At 54.2% G+C, this 18591-nt stretch overlaps 1 protein-coding gene across 3 annotated transcripts in view; it reads left to right on the top strand.

Moving 5' to 3' along the window:
- RPS6KA2 (ribosomal protein S6 kinase A2) overlaps positions 1 to 18591 on the top strand; it is a 354059-nt gene that overhangs the window by 51908 nt on the left and 283560 nt on the right. For 2 of the 3 annotated variants that reach the window (XM_045058346.1, XM_045058347.1), the window contains one exon: positions 4126 to 4176. In XM_045058346.1, the coding sequence (XP_044914281.1) occupies positions 4126 to 4176 (51 nt within the window). Of the gene's footprint in view, positions 1 to 3971; positions 4029 to 4125; positions 4177 to 18591 lie in introns of those variants that run through there. The other variant, XM_045058349.1, reaches the window with a different exon arrangement.

Below are 18591 nucleotides of genomic sequence, written 5' to 3'. Positions count from 1 at the left end.
ATGAACTGTTTGGGGAATTTCTAAACGGCTCCAGGATGACAGGATCGACATTGATTTAGGGCCTGATTGTTTAGAAGAAATAGAATTCAGACGGGGGCTGGCGCGGCCTCCCCAGTCAGCTGGTGCGTGGCCGCAGACCGAGTCTCTGGCGCCACCTGCTGTTCGTCCGTGGCCACGCCTCCCCGCCAGCCAGAGTGACCGCAGTCACTCTGAGATCTAGTCCGACGCCTCCAGGGTCAACTCCTAAAGGATCACAGACCAGAAACACGACGCCAGTGTTCTCGATGACGTCTCTGATCTGGGGTCGGCTGGGGCACACCTTCCTTTTCCTGCATCAGCAGCATCAGTGTCACCAACACTGATCATCTGCTGCCTGCCAGGTGCCTAAAATCTGTCACCCCGCGTCCCCACTCCCCCCCCCCCCGTAAGGCAGGTACTGCCCCAACTGTGCAAATGGGGAAACTGAGGCCAAGTGGTTAAGTAACTTGCCCAGTGTCTGGTGGCCGGAAACAGCCTGCCAGCAGGTCGGGCGCCCGAGCTCCACCCTTGCGGCCACCGCACCTGCTGAAGCAGCCTGGGAGCTCGGTGGTCAGTCCTGTGCACCTGCGTTAATTTAAAGCAACAGCAATACTCCAGGCAAATCAGGGCTTAAAGTGCCGAGCCTTTTCTGAATCCCACGTTCTAGTTTCACCGAGAAGATAGTAGTGTATATTCATTCTATCAACTGCTCACCTGGCCAAGTGTGCTTTTGAGGACGGTGCACAGAGTCTGTGAGGTCCTCCACCCTCTAGTAAACAGGGACTCTGGGAGCGAGCCAGACCCCTTGGTTATTACAAAGTTGGCTTGTCAGCTTTATATACTGAAGGGCCAATCTCAAAGGACCCACAGAATCAAGTGAAGCTTGGTCATCCAGACTAGAAATTCCAAACGCTGTAGGCACTACAGTTGGGGGCCTTCCGCTCGTCCGTGGCACATGATTGCTTTCGACAGCTTTGCAAAAATCTTCGAGCCATATTTTTTTCCAGAATGGTGATTGATACCTTGTCTAGGTATTTCTGATAACTTTTCTTTCAAGTTCGGAAAACACATTTGCCCCCGTTCATTTATTGTCCACACACAAGTTTGACAAGTTTCCTCTTCGTGGAATACGCCTGGAGTACAACGTTTCTGTGGAGGGTTTCATGCTGTGGCCTCTTTGGTTTTTCCCTGGGGATCTGGCCGTGATGCTCCTGGAATCATGCCAGGTGCATTTGGACTCGAATACAGTCACAAGACTGACGGGAAGAGGAAGGACCGGCCTGACTCCTCTCGTGATGGAAACCTGGCTTAGCATCCCTCCTGCTCTCCCTTTCCTCACCTCCGCCTTCTCCGTGTCCTTCCCCACCCGCCATAATCACATGGGCTCTGAGGGAGGAGGGTGGGACCTGGGGGGACGTCCTGTCCACTCATCTTGGATTGGAAAGGAGTAGTAAGGACGGGGATCAGCACTGGTGGAGTTGAAAGGCCCCCACCCCCCCATGTTTGGCTCAGGAGCTGAGCCCGGCGGCTGACTACCAAGTAGACTGAGCCCTGTCACCTGATGCCCCTCGTCACCAAGTCACCTGATGCCCCTGTTTAGTTCACTGAGTCTTACTTGCAAAGGGGGCGGGGTCTGGAAAACGAAGGGCAAAGAGGATTTGTGACTGTAAACGAGAGACTGCAAATTCATCTCGCGTTTTCAGGGAGAGCCCCTCAAATTCTGAATACCCTGTATGCACGGTCCTGGGGGCTTCAAGGCAGCCGGGGTTAGGGGCGTCACGTGTGGGGTGTCCCCTGCCAGCCCCTGTGGAAGGCGACCAGCTGGTGGGCTGGTCACGGTGTTGAATAAGACCACGGATGAATGTGTGGTCCTGTGGGACTTTGGGGATTTCATTTCTTGCTTTCGGGCGTTTATTTGTAAACACACCATTTATGTTGCATCAGGCCTCACACCCTTTCTCGGGTTACAGGCGCCAAATCAAAGTGGCACAAGCCAGGTGGGCAACTGTGGCCTCTGTCCTTGGAAAAAGGCATGGCCTCCGGCGGGTACGTCGCCGACTTTCTCTCCATCCCCAGGCAGGCGCCTTTCCTGGGTAAAACAGGCAGCAACCCCAGACTCAGAGCATCTGCAAAGCTGGCCCCCAGGACAGAGAGGGCCGGAGCCCTGGGCAGGCCTCACATGCCCACCTCTGAGAGGGCACTGTGCCCGGAGAGTGACCAGACCCGGGTCACGTGGCTGCGCACGGTGATGGCTGATCACGGCAGGGACGCTGTCTCCTGGGCTTCTCGGGATTCGTTCCCGTAGAAAGACCGAGGCGGGCTGCTGGGGACAAGACCCGCAGGTGTTTGCTCTACGCGCCCTGTGCAGTGCCAGCCGGTGTGCAGGGAGCAGAGCCCGTGTTCGTGCTGTTTAATACTGACCGTCCAGCCAGGGGACACGGAACAGGGACAAGGAGGACAGCAAGCATTCTCAACCTGGACGGCACACGAGTGTCGCCTGGGAAGCACTGTAAATCCTGAAATGCCCGGACGGTCCCTGCCCTTCCTATTGCTTGGGTCTGGGAGTTTGTAAAGCTCCAGATGTTTCTAACAGGCGCTGAATGTCGAGAGCCAGAAATGAAAGGTGTCACTGTTAACACTGCTGTTTGCAGGTTGTGTCGGGAGACGGGGCGGTGCGGGTTGGGGTTGGGGTGCGCTACCCAGGAGTGCAGACCTCTCTGGCGGCGGAATCCGAGGCCTTTCTGCGGTCGGCGCCGCGGGAGCCTTCTCCCAGCTCGCTCTTCTGACCCTTGACCCCCAATTACTAGCGAGGGGCGCAAGAGACTAATTTGAAGTTTGGTTTCCTTCTTCGTCTCTTACTTTTCAGCGGGTAGGAGCCAAGGAGCAGAACAGAAGGGAAACGGGGAAGGATGAAAGAGAATGGAAACTGAGCCCCTGCGGCACGGGGCGGACGGAGAAGAGACCAGCCTTGGTTTCTGGTCTCAAGATCCTAAAACGTGTCGCTAAGTAAACTCTTCAGGCAATTTCGGGATTTTACTCTAGCCAAAGAGAGGCTTGGGAAGTGGAGGGGAGGCCCGGATGTGTGTGTTCCTGGGCTTGGACGCCACGACTGAGCAAGTCTGGGTTTTCAGTGGTTCTTTCGGAATGTGTTCACAGACGAAGGGCCTTCCTGCCCCCGAGCCCGGAATGACTGTCTTCATAGAATGGAGAGCGGACAGGTCACCTCAAAACGTTTGTCCAGGGGCTCCTGGCAGGCTCAGTCAGTTAAGCCTCTGACTCTTGATTTGGCTCAGGTCATGATCTCACATTCGTGAGTTTGAGCCCTGCATCAGGCTCTGTGCTGACAGTGAATCCTGCTTTGGATTCTGTCTCTCCCTCTCTCTCTGCCCCTCCCCTGCTTTTCTCTCTCTCTCTTTTTTAAATTTTATTTTGTTTGTTTTTGAGACAGAGAGACAGAGCTCAGCAGGGAAGGGACACACACACACACACACACACACACACACACACACACACAGAATCCCAAGCAGGCTTCAGGCTCTGAGCTGTCGGCACAGAACCCGATGTGGGGCTCGAACTCATGAACCGTGAGATCATGACCTGAGCCAACGTCGGACACTTTGACTGAACCACACAGGCACCTCCCTGCGTGCGCCTCTCTCTCTCTCTCTCTCTCTCTCTCTCTCTCTCTCTCTCAAAAATAAATAATCATTTCAAACAAAACCAAACGTTTGTCCAGTTCCGTTAGGGGCAACTGCGGCTAATTAAATACGATGCATCTGGAGACGAAACAAGTAACTGGTTTTGTTTCTTTGGTTCTTTTGGTTGAGTTTTGAGGTTGGTAATAGAAGCATCATCACTTCCTCTGGCTGAAGGGTAAAAGTTGCACAAAAGTGTGTAAGTTCCCCTCTTTCGGTGTGGACTGCAAGGCTTCCTGAGGGCTCCAGAGCGTCCTCACATTATTTAAAGTCATGTGGAGATTAATGTTTCGAAGCAAAAAGCTCCCGGGCGCGGTGAGTGTCCGCGTAACCGTGCTCAGCGGCAGCCCTGCTCCCGTGAGTGACATCCTGTGACTTAAAGGACTCTTTTCTCCACTTTCTGCCTCCACAGGGCAAATGTGACTCCGCCTTGCCTGGGACCAAGTCGGCCGCGTCACTAGAGGTAAGAAATGCTGGCTTGTTTTCTTCCTCCAGGATGCGAGGTTCGTTCTTAGAAGAGGGCGGGGCGGGAGGCTCCCTTTCGGCTTCGTGGCTGGTGGTGAGCCCCCTGGAGTGGGGGAGGGCCGGCCGCGTGCCTTGGGAAGCGGGGACCCCGCACCCCGAAGCTGCCGTCACCTGCCGTCGTGGGTGAGGGGCAGGTGCGCCCTGCGCTGCGCAGTAATGCGTCCTTGCAGCCGGGGTCCGCCTCGTGCGCTCAGCTGGGAGCGTTCTGCTGTCTGCGAAGCCGGCGTGTGTTGTTCTGAACTTGGGGGTCTCCGGGGACACCATGCGCTGTACCTTTGAAAACTCTACTGCGTGCCTTCAAAATACGCGAGAGTCATGATGGCGAAGGGAGACCTTGAGGCAGGTCAAGTTGGGGTGGGGGGCTGGCCCCGTGCCGTCTGCCTGCGGGGTCGGTGGCCAGCCAGCTCCAGGAGCCTACGGGCCGCGTGCGGGGCTCGGGCTCTCACCCCGGAGCTTTTCGAGGATTAGGCCTAAAACGGGCCCCTTTGGGTGAAGGTAGATTTCCCTCAATATTTCAAGCAGCGGTGTGGGTTGAACGGTAACGTTATAAATAAGTTTTATGAGGTGGGCTGATGGGTGTTTTCTTCTCCTGACTCCCACGATGCCACCAAGTAGGAATGGCCACCCATTCAGGTGACATGATGGTGTCTCTGTTTGTCGGGCTAAATATTCACGGCAGGCGTGGCAGGTACGGTGGGCCTGTCCCCACAGGTGTCAGACGGGTCATTTGAGACCTGGGTTTTGGGGCGCCTGGGTGGCTCTGTCGGTTAAGTGTCCAGCTCTTGATCTCGGCTCAGGTCGTGAGCTCACAGTTCGTGGGTTCGAGCCCCATGTTGGACTCTGTGCTTTTGGCATGGAGCTTGCTTGGGATTCTCTGTCTCTGTCTCTCTCTCTCAAAGGTAAATAAACAAACATAAAAAAAAAAAACCCAAACCCTGGGTTTTGCTCAGGTTTAGTTAATGTGTGTGATTACATCAGGCTATATCTGGTTCATGCTAAACAAAATACACATGGGGGCACCTCAGTGACTCAGTTGTTTGAGCGTCCGACTTCGGCTCAGGTCATGATCTCGCGGTTTGTGAGTTCGAGCCCCATATCAGGCTCTGCTGTTAGTACAGAGCCTGCTTCAGATCTTCTGTCTCTTTCTCTCTCTGTCCCTCCCCTGCTCATGCTCGCTTGCTCTCTCTCAAAAATAAACATTAAAAAAAATGGAAAAACACAAAATACACACTTAAAAACCCTCCTAAGCATCTGGCAGCTTTCTGGGGGCCCTACGTCACCAGCCTTGTTGGGGTAGGGGCTGTCCTGCTTGCTGTGCATCTCGGGAGCAGCACAGAGAAGCGATGGGCGTCTCAGCATCTCCTCCGTGGGTCTGCAAGTCCCGTGGGGCAATACGGAGTCCCGGCCGATCCCAGGAGCCTGGATTCCTGGATGCAAAGAAGCCACTTGTGTGAACGGTCAGTCTTGCATTTGATGGCTGACATCCATGTGAACAAAGGTTTCCACCGAACCCCACGTTGTACCTTTTACATACTCGTGGTACTCCCGTGTCCGTCTAATGTTTTATAAATAGCTCAACACTAAGAACTTGGTCGAAGAAAAGTTTCTCTCTACCATTTTCTTGTGTGAATTAGATCTTCCTTATCAGACACAAAAATGGTGTCCGTAGCATTGAAGGTTGGTGATAACTGATTTAGGGTCCTGTAACATCTCAAGGTGTTCTGGTTATTTTAGTTAAGGGGCTAGACAGGTGCCTGAATACTATTTCACGTTGCCTCCTAATGTGAGTAAGCTCGGGGACGAGCGTGTTGTAGTGGGAGGGACGGCCCTGTTCCGCTTTCCTCATAACGATTTTTCAGTCTTGCTCATGATCTGATCAAGAAAAAAAGGTTCAGCTCCAACCGGTGGTGGTTGTCAGAGCTCGAGTCGGTGAGGAACCATGTGTCCTGGGAAGATAAAGTTTCGTCATTCTGCCTGTCCTCTCCGCCCTCGGACTGGCCCTGGGCAGCAGGAGCGAGGAGTTTCCACGCTGCCTGTGGTCCTCTTCTCTTGGCCACAGAGATGGACGTAGGCAAGTGGACAAGACTGTGTCTGGTGGGCGTAGGTGTCACTCGTGAATCATCCCCAGTGACCAGTCCCACACGCCTGTTACGGTAAGAGCCATGGTCAGAGGTAGAAGGATTTCCAAGAAGAACCATCTCTGTGGGGACCTTGTTTTCTGACCGTATTTGGGTCGAGGCTCTGGGAGGGGCCCGGAAGCAGTTGCAGAAGCCGGTGGCCAGCCTGACCCTGACCCCTCTAGCACTTGGCCATGTTTTCAGAGTCGCCTTGGGTTGATGGGCAGGGGGTCCCTTCTTTCTTTTTTTAAATTTTTTATTTGTTTTATTATTTTAGAGAGAGTGAGCAGGGGAGAGGGCGGAGGGAGAGAGAGAATGTCAAGCAGGCTCCGCGCTTAGCAAGCAGCCACGCGCGGGGCTCGATCCCACAAACCGTGAGGTCACGGCCTGAGCCGACATCAAGAGTCGGACGCCCAGCCGACTGAGCCTCCCGGGCGCCCCGGTAGGAGGCCCCTCTTCTGTTCAGAATGAACGCACACGAATCCAACGTCACGCAGCGTCACCTGGGAGCGTTCCGGATCTGGAAAAGGCGGTGAGAGCGGCACGCGAAGCGTTTCCCTTCGTGTCTTTCCCCCTTCTCCTCGCTTCTCTGCAGGTCTGTGTTCAGCAGACTGTTCACCACGAGAGGGGATTGCAGGGTCTCCTGTCTAAAATCCTGGTGCGTTTTGGCGGCTGGGGCGTAAGCAGGTGCTCGCAGCGCCCTGATGAGAAATGGGATTATTTTACGAGGTGCGTCGTAGAAGCTGTGGATACGGCAGACAGCGCGTGTTCCCGCTAAACCTGCAGGGGCCGTCGGTTCAGCAGCTGACTGAATTTCTTCTCCCTCTTCGTTTGTTTGATTTTATAACAAGGAGAGGGGCGCCTGCGTGGCTCGGGCAGCTGACAAGTGATTGCAGTTTACTAATGCAGCGTAAGAGATGTGGACGTAACTATATATCCAAGCAACTCGAAAGGATCTTTCTGTTTGAATTTGTAACTTGGCCTGTGGCTTCCTCCTGTACACTGACCTCCGTTGGGGCGCCTGGGTGGCTCAGTCGGTTAAGCGTCTGACTTCAGCTCATGCTGTGATCTCACGGTTTGTGAGTTCGAGCCCCGCGTCAGGCTCTGTGCTGACAGCTGGGAGCCTGGTGCCTGCTTCGGATTCTGTGTCTCCCTTTGTCTGACCCTGCCGTGCTCCTCCTCTGGCTCTGTCTATCAAAAATAAATAAATGTAGGGGTGCCTGGGTGGTTCAGTTGGTTGAGCGTCCAACTTTGGCTCAGGTCATGATCTCGTGGTCTATGGGTTCGAGCCCCGCGTCGGGCTCTGTGCTGACAGCTTGGAGCCTGGAGCTGCTTCGGATTTTGTGTCCCCCTCTCTCTCTGCCCCTCCCCTGCTCATGCTCTGTCTCTCTCTCTCCCTCTCTCTCTCTCTCACAAAAATAAACATTAAGCATATTAGAAAAAAGACACCTTCGTGAACCCAGAGAGGTAGGAGGCCCTCTGTGGCAGCAGGTGCCGAGAGCAATGTCATGGCCAAGCCAGGCACACCCAACACGAGCTCCTCACTTACGGGTCATCACCGACAACCTGCCGTCGCCCCGGCCACCTTCCCGAGGCGACTGTTCCTTCACCCATAGCGCACTTCACAGACGGGGAAAGGAAGTCAGAAATGACGCGATTTGCTCAGTCCTACAGCTGTAGGGTGCAGCTCGGCCTTTCAGACAAGTGGATGCTCTTTATGTCCTTTTCTACACGCCAGCTCGACACCTCACCCCCTCTGCTCCAGTGTAGGCCAGCCTTCTCTAAATTGTGGTCTTGGGGGAGAAAGATAAAGCGCTATAGGCAATTATGGCTGTCTTTTATGATTCACTGGAGGTTAAGTGAGGCTCTCATGTTTTATTAGGGGGCAGCTTATTTAGGACTACCTGCTGACGTGCACCATGCCTGCCCAGGAGCTGTAGATGTGCCCTGGAACCCCGCTCTAGCAACATTAGGGGTGTTGGGGCACCTGGGTGGCTCCCTCCGTAGTGCATCTGACTCTTGATTTCCGTTCAGGTCATGATCTCACAGCGTGTGAGTTCGAGCCCCGTGTCGGGCTCTGGGCTGACAGCTCAGAGCCTGGAGCCTGCTTCGGATTCTGTGTCTCCTTCTCTCTCTCTGTCCCTCCTCTGCTCATACTCTGTCTCTCTCTCAAAAATAAATAAATAAACTTAAAAAACAAAAAACAGTAGTGTTATTAAAAGCGTCAGAGGTGGGAGCAGCTAGGGGGACGCTGTTGGTGAGCTCCTGGCTGGAGACTCACGTAGGACCCACTGCTTGATGGAGCCCAGCCATGCGGGGCGGGGGGGGGGGGTCCTGGGGGGGCAGCAGCCCTGGTGGCACTGAGCTGCTCCCACCCGTGGTTCTCTGCTTCAGAAACACGACGTTGTAGTCTACAGATTTAAAAAAAAATTTTTTTAATGTTTGTTTATTTTTGAGAGAGAGAGACAGAGAATGAGCAAGGGAGGGGCAGAGAGAGAGGGAGACACGGAATCCGAAGCAGGCTCCAGGCTCCGAGCCATCAGCACAGAGCCCGAGGCAGGACTTGAACTCACACACCGTGAGATCATGACCTGAGCCGAAGTTGGACGCTCAACCGACTGAGCCACCCAGGGTCCCCTGTAGTCTGCAGATTTTATGTCCTTCCGCCGTCAACACCCACAATTGCTTCTACGGGTATTCCCAGCTGAGGAGTCCGCATTCCTTTCTCGAGATGCACAGTGTTCGTGCAACACTGTGATTCTTCCGGATGGTTTTCCTTCTGGGCATTTTCCTTCCTCAGTGCCCAGCGACCGTTCTTCACACCATTCCCTGCACCCCCCGTGTCGGCCAGCAGTGTGGCAGCGCCGTGGGGTTCAGAAAGGACCAGACTGGAGGCCCGTGCCTGGCACGTAGTCCCACCCTCTCCCCACTTAGCTACTTGGCAAACATGACCTTGGTGAGACCGCGTTGCCTGCTGGGTGTCTGCGGACTGGATGCAATTGAAATCGACATAAATGGTCAGAGCCTTCATGTACTTTGTTTTTCTTTCATACATGTTTAGACATCTATGGGCATGCACACATAAAAAATAAAACGTGCATTACCTAAGTATTTTATACGTTGACACGGTGAAGATTATGTTCGATGCTGTTGGTCTCCAGATTCCTTTTGCAAAAATTTTTTTATTTTTTTATTTGAGAGAGAGAGAGTGTGTGAGTAGGGGAGAGGCAGAGAGAGAGAGACAATCGCAAGCAGGCTCTACCATCAGTGAGGAGCCTAACTTGCGACTTGATCCCAAGACCCTGGGATCACGACCTGAGCTGAAATCAAGGGTCAGATGCTCAACCGACCGAGCCGGCCAGGTGCGCCCCACCAGATTCCTTTTACAAGCACTTCCCCTCACGTTAGTAGAAGCTGCCCATTCGTGTTGAATTCCTTTCCATTTTTAATTTTTTTTTTCAACTTTTATTTATTTTTGGGACAGAGAGAGAGAGAGAGAGCATGAACGGGGGAGGGGCAGAGAGAGAGGGAGACACAGAATCGGAAGCAGGCTCCAGGCTCTGAGCCATCAGCCCAGAGCCTGACGCGGGGCTCGAACTCACGGACCGCGAGATCGTGACCTGGCTGAAGTCGGACGCTTAACCGACTGCGCCACCCAGGCGCCCCGAATTCCTTTCCATTTTGCAGAGAATCACTGGTGCTTCAGCTCCCGTGCTTGGGGAGCCGGCCCCCACACGGCAGAGTGCTTCCCATCCTGACCGGTGCACCTGCTGGTTGAGCGCTAACCCTCCCGGGTTTAGCTTCCCGGGTTTAGCCTCCTCTTCTTCCCTCTCTGTCCCATTGTGATCTGCTGGTGCGTGTCTTGGGCCTAATTGTGCAAACACCGTAGCTCTGTGGCTCAGGGTCGGATGCCCAGTGTGACAGCAACAACTATCCCTTTAAAGCAGCGGCCAGTGAGCAGCGGGAGCAGTGCTTCAAAATAACGTCTTTGAAAAAGTATTTGGGACGTGAATGAGCCGGGATTGTCATGGAGATTTCCCCTGGCATAAAGTAGAAGGCAATCTCTTGCCACAGTCTCCATGGCAACATTGAGTTCACGTGCTTACATATACCTGCAATTAAATTCCATTAAGAAGGAAACGGCTGCATCTCAAAGCCACGAGATTTACCATGACCGCTGTTTAGCTGGGGACCAGAGACCCGATCTGTTTTGCTAATGCATTTTCAAAAGCACTGAGCCTTCGATAACTACTTTTTCACCCTGCTGGGAGTTTGAGTTGTTAGGACAACTCAGAATCCTGTCACGAGCCTGGTGATTTTAGGACAGGATTATCCAGACGCTCGATTCCCCATTCTTCCCGCCCTGCGGCTTCTGTGCTCACCCACACTGCCACCAGGTGAAGACAGAGAGTGAGAATCGTCGGCGAGCACGCTGTTTCGAGTGATTCGGGCAAAATGTGTCGTGCAGAAAAGATGACATTTAAAAAAACATTTTCAGAGAGGGAGAGAGAGAGAGAGCGCACACACATGCGAGCGGGGGAGGGGTAGAGGGAGAGAGAGAATCCCAAGCAGCCTCCTCACTGTCAGCACAGAGCCAGACGCGGGGCTCGAACTCACGAATTGTAGATCACTCCCTGAGCTGAAATCAAGAGTTGGACGCTTGAGCAGCTGAGCCACCCAGGCACCCCCAGAAAAGATGGCATTTTCGGCTGAGCTCTTCCCATGTTTTCTGTGGCGTGCGGTCCCCTGGGCCTGGGGAAAGGCGGCGGCCCTCGTGCCCCCTCACAGTCCGAGGCCGGACCAGGCCGGGCATCTCCACGCGGACAAGCCGGGAGCTCTGCTGAACTTCTTTCTGATTTTGCTTATTGTCTGTCTGTTGGGATTCCTTCTTTTATGGAAGACCAGATAGATCCTCCCTTAGAAGTGGATGCGGAGGCCTTTAATTTTATTCCGCGTGGAAAATAATCAAAGAAAATGTTTGTGGCTCCAGACAAGCCCGCTCTCCTCCGAAGAGCCACGACCCCAGGCGACGCTGATGTCAACTACGCTGCGAACAGCCCCCACGTGACATAAGCTTCTTTCTCAAGGGGCTGCGTGGGTTACAGACAGAGAACACAAACGGTTAATTCTCCTGCATTGGTGATAACGCTGCAACCTTAACGACCCTCCCTCCGCCAAACACAGACTCAGTAGAAAATTCTCAGTTGCAGTCAAGCCTGGATAAGATATTCTTCTGCCACAGTGAAGGACTGTCGACATAATTGAAGTGTCCAGGCAGGACCACTGGAGTCCGGGTTTCAAGGAACATGCTTGGTATTGTCCTCCTTCGACTCAGAAGTGCCGTGGAGTAGGGCTTGCAGATGCCACGTTCTCAAAGCCCCTGCAGAGCCGCCTGCGGGACGGGACTGGGCTGCGGGTCCGTCTGCGGTGTGAGCTGCGTCCTCCGTGGCGGTGGAGCCTGTTCCCAGAATGACGGCTTCTGTCTGTGCAAAGCTGCGTATAGACTTTCAGATCCAGAGCTTTCAAAAGGGCGAGATGTGGATTAATTTTAGGGAAAGGAATGGCACTAGAATGTTTCTTAAGCTCCCGATGGTTTGCGAATTCAAGACCGAAACGTGCGGAGACTGTCTGGACCCAGGCAAACTAAGAGATAAGAAATCTGTTGTGAACAGGGAGAACACTCGTTTCTGTCACTTCCCCTATGTTAGTATTTTTTGCCAGCTTTCAGTAGCAAAAAGCAGTAGATTTTTTAAAAGGGGCTTTTTTCTCTACTGACATAATTCAGCCTATGAACAAACCATGCGTTTAAAAATTTTTTTTACGTTTATTTATTTTTGAGAGAGAAAGAGATGGAAACCCAGTGCAAGTGGTGGAAGGGGCTGAGAGAGAGGGAGACACAGAATCGGAAGCAGGCTCCAGGCTCCGAGCTGTCAGCACAGAGCCCGACGTGGGGCTTGAACCCACGAACCGTGAGATCATGACCTGAGCTGAAGTCGGACGCTCAACCGACTGAGCCACCCAGGCGCCCCCACCTAACAAAGTCTTTTTAATAAGAAGTATGATTAATACAAATTCTGCCTTAGAATGCCCCTCGGAATGGCTAACCTGGTAATTAGTCTTTCCAAAGCTTTCTACGTGTCTTCTGAGGTGTGTGTGTGTGTGCGTGCGCGCGTGCACACGTGCACCCTTGCAAACAGGACATTTACATGGATAAATGTGTGCTAATCGGTTCTGCCTCCTGGGGGAGAGAACATACGATATTTGTGGTCTGGAGACCGCAGAATGAATGGAAAGGGGTTTGGTTACAACAAAATGGACAGTCGTACAACTACTTTCATTTGGAAAAGACGTATCCTTTAAGATTGTGGCGTAAGGAAGGGACGGGCCGGCCACTGCTGTCCCGTGCCGCCACCTGTCATGTGTCCCGCCCTGAATCAGGGCAGGTTCTGTCCATTTCGTCTTCAGTTTCCTCTTTGTCTTTGATGCCTTCTTCCCAGGCCCTACCTTTTTATAGCACTGTATTTCCACAGCCACGTCCCTAATGGTGACTTCTGTTGTATCTGTCACCTAGAAGCTGATTGTCGGCTGGCACCTTTTCCATACTGCGTCTTTAGGCCTTCAGAGGAGGGGCCGATTTAGGTACCTACAGGAAGCTTTAGAAACTCCCAGAAGTCTCACCCAGTGTCCTCACAGGTCTGACCCTGCCCTCACTCCGTGCACACAGGTTGCATGCTCAGCCAGGGTCGCGGGGAGGGACAGCCGGAAAGGGCTGCCTGTTCTCAGGAGGTGAGGGTGCTCCGTTATCCCCAGGAGGGCAAAGCAGACTTTGCTGTTGCCCAGGCAGGCCGTACTCCAAGGTAGCCTGCAGTAGTGTGTACTTGAAGACAGAAAGTCGGTGCACACGTGTGTGTACAAGTGCCAGCACGTGCAAGTGCGTGCACACGCAAGTGTCAGTACATGTATGCACACGCACAAGTGTTGATGTGTGTGTACGTGTGCAAACACAAATGTCCACGTGTGACAAGTGGCAGTGTGCACGTGTGTGCACATGTGCACACACGAGTGTTGATGTGCTTGCGTATACACGCACACGCACAAGTGTTGATGTGTGTGTACATGTGCACGCATAAGTGTACATGTGCACGTAAATGTGCACACATGTGGATGTGTGCATGTGCACACGCGCAAGTGTTGACGTGTGCATGTGTGTGCAAGGACAACCATCGATGTGGGTGTATGCATATGTATGTGTGTGCATGCACAAGTGCCCGTGTGGGCGCATGTGTGCAAGCGTTGACGTGTGTGTGCCACGTGCACATACACAAGTGTCAACTGCGTGCATACATGTGCACGCACAAGTGCCGATGTGTGAGTGTGTATGCATGTACACGCACAAGTGTTGATGTGTGTGCACGTGTGCAAGCACAAACATCGAGGTGTGTGTGCAGAAGCGTCTGTGCATGTGGGTGCCCGCGTGCACGCACAAGTGTCGGCGTGCATGTGTGTGCGTGCGCGCGGTGGAGGCGTTCCTCAAAGGGCTCAGACCGCGGACAGTGCGGTCCTTGCCTCGTCGGTGTCCATTAGTTGACCGAGTGCCACCCGAGACATAAGCGAGCGTGTTTCCCGCCCTCCTCCCGAGTCCCCTCCTGGTGTGACGGCGCTCGGGCCTTGGCAGGTGGGCTGGGGGAGGGGTCTCCGGCCGACCCCTGCGGGGAGTCTGACAGCCTGGAACAGCCCACTCGTTGCTGGTGAAGCACGTGGTGTTGACGGCTGGCAGGACTCAGCGGAGCCAGCTCCCGCTCCTGGGCTCGGAGACATGGACGGCCTCCAGGCGCTGCTTCTCCGCTCTCTCCTGTCGCCTGGGAGCCCGCCAGGTTCAGGTTTATCTCCGCCGGAGCCTCGCACCCCACGGCCCGCCCGCCGCAGCGCTCGGGCGGAGGAAGTGGGGCTCCCGCCCCCCGCTGGGGTCTGTGCCGCTGGCGGGCAGGGGCGAGGCGGAGGCCGGAGCCTGCAGTGGGGGCTGGAGGGATGGCTGGGTCGCCCTGCGGGACCGGCCCCCCGGGCTCGGGGCAGAGAGGACGATGATCAGGCTGCCGCACAGGAAACTGCAGAAGCTCTTTCCCAGGAAGGTAAGTGGGCGGGGGGACCTCGCCCTCGGCTGGGAATCCCGGGGGAGGTCGCCACGGTTTTAATTTGCTGCCGGGAAATCACTGCTGTCCTAGATGTTGGGCAGCCAGCCCTAAGTTCCAAGCTGTTCCGTGGGGCAGAGTGAGACTCCGCGCCTCGCGACGCGCACCCGCGCCGGTGTCAGGTCACGGGGACACCGAGAGCAGGTCGGCAACTCCATTCGGACTGTTGCCGTTTTCACTTGCCTGGCTTTCGAGGGGGTGCTAGAGCCCGAACGGATGCACTGTTGGCGTCCTCGGGTGTATTTTCACCATCACGGAGGCTGCATCGCTCAGTAGTCCTGAGATGTCAGAAGCAAAGGGAACGGAATGTGACGAAGTTGACCTTTACTGAAACCCTTGCTGAAAAGGCAAAGTCGTAGGAGAGAATCAGATTTAGCAGTTCGCTCTTAAATTCTTTTTTTTCGTTTTTAAAAAACGGCTCTACTGTCGTAAAACGCACGTAACATAAAACTTGACCATTTAAATCGTTTTCTGGTGTCCCATGCGGTGGCGTTACGCGGTTCGCTTTGCGGTGCAGCCGTCATCACTGTGTGTCCAGAGCACTCGCGCCTTCCCAAACTGAGACTCGGCCTGTGACACATGCCCTCCCCACTTCTCCCGCCCCCCGCGTCCCCGCTTGTAGGTGAGATAACTCTAACACGTACAGTCCTGTGCGCTGTGTCAGGGTACAAAAAGCCGGCTCAGGCAGACCGACTGTAGGCTGTCTGTTGGATTTGTTAGAGAAGTTACTTTGAATTGTTATCTCTTTTAAAAAAATGTTTATTGATTTTTGGGAAAAAGAGAACGTGAGTGGGGGAGGGGCAAAGAGAGAGGGAAACAGAATCCCAAGCCGGCTCCACGCTGTCCGTGCAGAGCCCAGAGCGGGGCTCGAACCCACAAACCTTGAGATCATGAGCTGAGCCGAAATCAGTTGCTCAACCGACGGAGCCACTCAGGTGCCCTGAATTGGATCTCTCTTATTTTATTTATTATTATTATTATTTTTTAAAAATTCTGTTTAATGTTTATTTTTGAGAGAGAGGCAGAGCAAAAGCAGGGGAGGGGCAGAGAGAGAGAGGGAGACACAGAATACGAAGCAGGCTTCAGGCTCCAAGCTGTCAGCACAGAGCCCCACGCGGGGCTCAAACCCGGGAACCGCGAGATCATGACCTGAGCTGAAGTCAGATGCTTAACTGACGGAGCCACCCAGGTGCCCAAATTGAATCTCTTAAAAAAAAATTTTTTTTAACGTTTATTTATTTTTGCGACAGAGAGAGACAGCATGAACGGGGGAGAGTCAGAGAGAGAGGGAGACAGAATCTGAAACAGGCTCCAGGCTCTGAGCTGTCAGCACAGAGCCCAATGCGGGGCTCGAACTCACGGACGGCGAGATCGTGACCTGAGCCGAAGTCGGACGCCTAACTGAGCCACCCAGGAGCCCCTCTCTTTTAAAAGAGAATTATGAGCTACAGGTTTGTTTGTTTGTTCGTTTTTTTAAATCACCAGCATACCAACATAAGTATGGGATTTGTGAGTCTCAATACTTTTTGAAGAAACTCTGTTTTCTTTAACTTCGTATAACTTTTTTTACGTTGGACAAAATGTGTCTGTGTTTGCTATATGTAGATTTGGGGTTAATAATTTTACTTGTAGATCTTTATACATGGAAATATTTTTTAAAGATAAATTTATGTTTCACTTGACAACCACTCCTAAAATACTGTTTTTGCTCATTTTATAAGGTGAATGAAAGCTGTTTCCTTCTACTTTGGCGGTTAAGAAAACTGAGGTGTTAAGCTAGCAAGGGGCGTGCTCACGCTGTAGGAACATATGGACAGACCTGAAGGCAGAATTTGTGCCCCTGGGGGGCGCCTGAGTGGCTCAGGCGGTTAAGCGTCAGACTCCTGATTTCGGCTCAGGTCACGATCTCGCGGTTCGTGAGATCGAGCCCCATGTTGGACTCTGCCCGGACAGAGCGGAGCCTGCTTGGGATCCTCTCTCTCCCTCTCTTGCTGTCCCTCCCGGACTGGTGCTGTCTCTGTCTTTCTCAAAATGAATAAATAAACTTAAAAAACTGTTTTCAAACATAAGATTAAAGAATAAGTAAGTGCATGAGGTGAAGGACATAAGGTAGAAAAATGAATCTGAAGTGAGGCGTGAGGTTGGTCCCCCAACTGAAGTCACGAGGCACAGCGTGCTTGCAGATGGCACGCCGTGGCCTTGATTCTGAGATTGCTGGTTCCCTGAGCAGCAGAACACATGGGGTCTGAGCCACAAGAAACAAACAAAAAGCCTAAAACCGGTTCAGGTGAACACGTCTTTTTGTCCCTGAGCCCAGAGAGAGACATTTCCCCCCTCCACCCCCACCCGGGCCTTCTAGCGAGCCCACCGTGTGAAAAGCAGTGAACGGTATCCCCAACAGTGGCCTTCTGTTAAGTACAGGGCGTTTCTCAGTGATGTTTTTGGTGACGCCCCGAGTCGTAGGCTGGAGGGTGAGACCACCGTACAAAGCGGAAGTCAGCCCTTTGCGGTCTGGGCGAACCGCTCTCTGAAGGTCTGACTTCACGCAGGGACACGGGAAGCCACCTGGAAGTACGCGTAGATGTGTCTCTGGAACTTTGGGGACGGAATCTGTACATTTTGTTAGAATCCGGTGGCCCCGAGTTTGGGGTCCTTGGCAAGTACAGGAAAGCGCATTTTTCGGTGCTGCAGGTGATGAGGAGGGGCTCTAAGATGGTGGGTCTTAGAAACCACACCGCCCACGACTCCATTTTCTAGACAAGGAGACTGAGGGTCCGAGAAGTTGAAATGCGCCAGGTCACCCAGAGAGGGAGGGGCAGAGCTGGGGCCCTTCTGAGCGCTTCCCTTTATACTGCGATGGGCACACATGTCAGGGGTCAGCACCGCCACCAGAGAGCCCGCCTCTCTTAACCATTCTTCATCTTCACAGTGTCTTCATTTGACACTTTGACCTGTGGGGGGGGCTCACCCTGGGGGCGCTGCTCCTCCCAGGGTGAGCCGGTTTCTGGAGACAGTGAACAGCTCACTCGAAGAGCACCTTTCATGGGGAAGCAACCCATCCAGAGCCACACCCAACCCTGCCCTGTGGGGCTCTCGTGCTCTGGGCCACTGGCCCCCCACCCTGTCACCCCAGGGCAGGTCCTGACAGCTAGGCCCCCACCCGGTCACCCCAGGGCAGGTCCTGACAGCTAGCCCCCCACCTGTCACCCCAGGGTATATCCTGACAGCTAGCCCCCCACCTGTCACCCCAGGGTACGTCCTGACAGCTAGGCCCCCACCCGGTCACCCCAGGGCAGGTCCTGGCAACTAGCCCCCCACCTGTCACCCCAGGGTATATCCTGACAGCCAGTCCCCCACCTGTCACCCCAGGGCATGTCCTGACAACTAGCCCCCCACCCTGTCACCCCAGGGTACGTCCTGACAGCTAGGCCCCCACCCGGTCACCCCAGGGCAGGTCCTGACAGCTAGCTCCCCACCTGTCACCCCAGGGTATATCCTGACAGCTAGCCCCCCACCTGTCACCCCAGGGTACGTCCTGACAGCTAGGCCCCCACCCGGTCACCCCAGGGCAGGTCCTGACAGCTAGCCCCCTACCCTGTCACCCCAGGGTATGTCCTGACAGCTAGCCCCCTACCCTGTCACCCCAGGGTATGTCCTGACAGCTAGCCCCCTACCCTGTCACCCCAGGGCAGGTCCTGACAGCTAGCCCCCTACCCTGTCACCCCAGGGCAGGTCCTGACAGCTAGCCCCCTACCCTGTCACCCCAGGGTATGTCCTGACAGCTAGCCCCCTACCCTGTCACCCCAGGGTATGTCCTGACAGCTAGCCCCCTACCCGGTCACCCCAGGGCAGGTCCTGGCAACTAGCTCCCCACCCTGTCACCCCAGGGCAGGTCCTGACAGCTAGCCCCCCACCCGGTCACCCCAGGGCAGGTCCTGGCAACTAGCTCCCCACCCTGTCACCCCAGGGCAGGTCCTGACAGCTAGCCCCCCACCCGGTCACCCCAGGGTATGTCCTGACAACTAGCCCCCCACCCTGTCACCCCAA

Source organism: Felis catus, chromosome B2 (assembly GCF_018350175.1).
Source record: "Felis catus isolate Fca126 chromosome B2, F.catus_Fca126_mat1.0, whole genome shotgun sequence".
Lineage (NCBI taxonomy): Eukaryota > Metazoa > Chordata > Mammalia > Carnivora > Felidae > Felis > Felis catus.
This window is presented reverse-complemented; position numbering and strand designations above follow the sequence as displayed.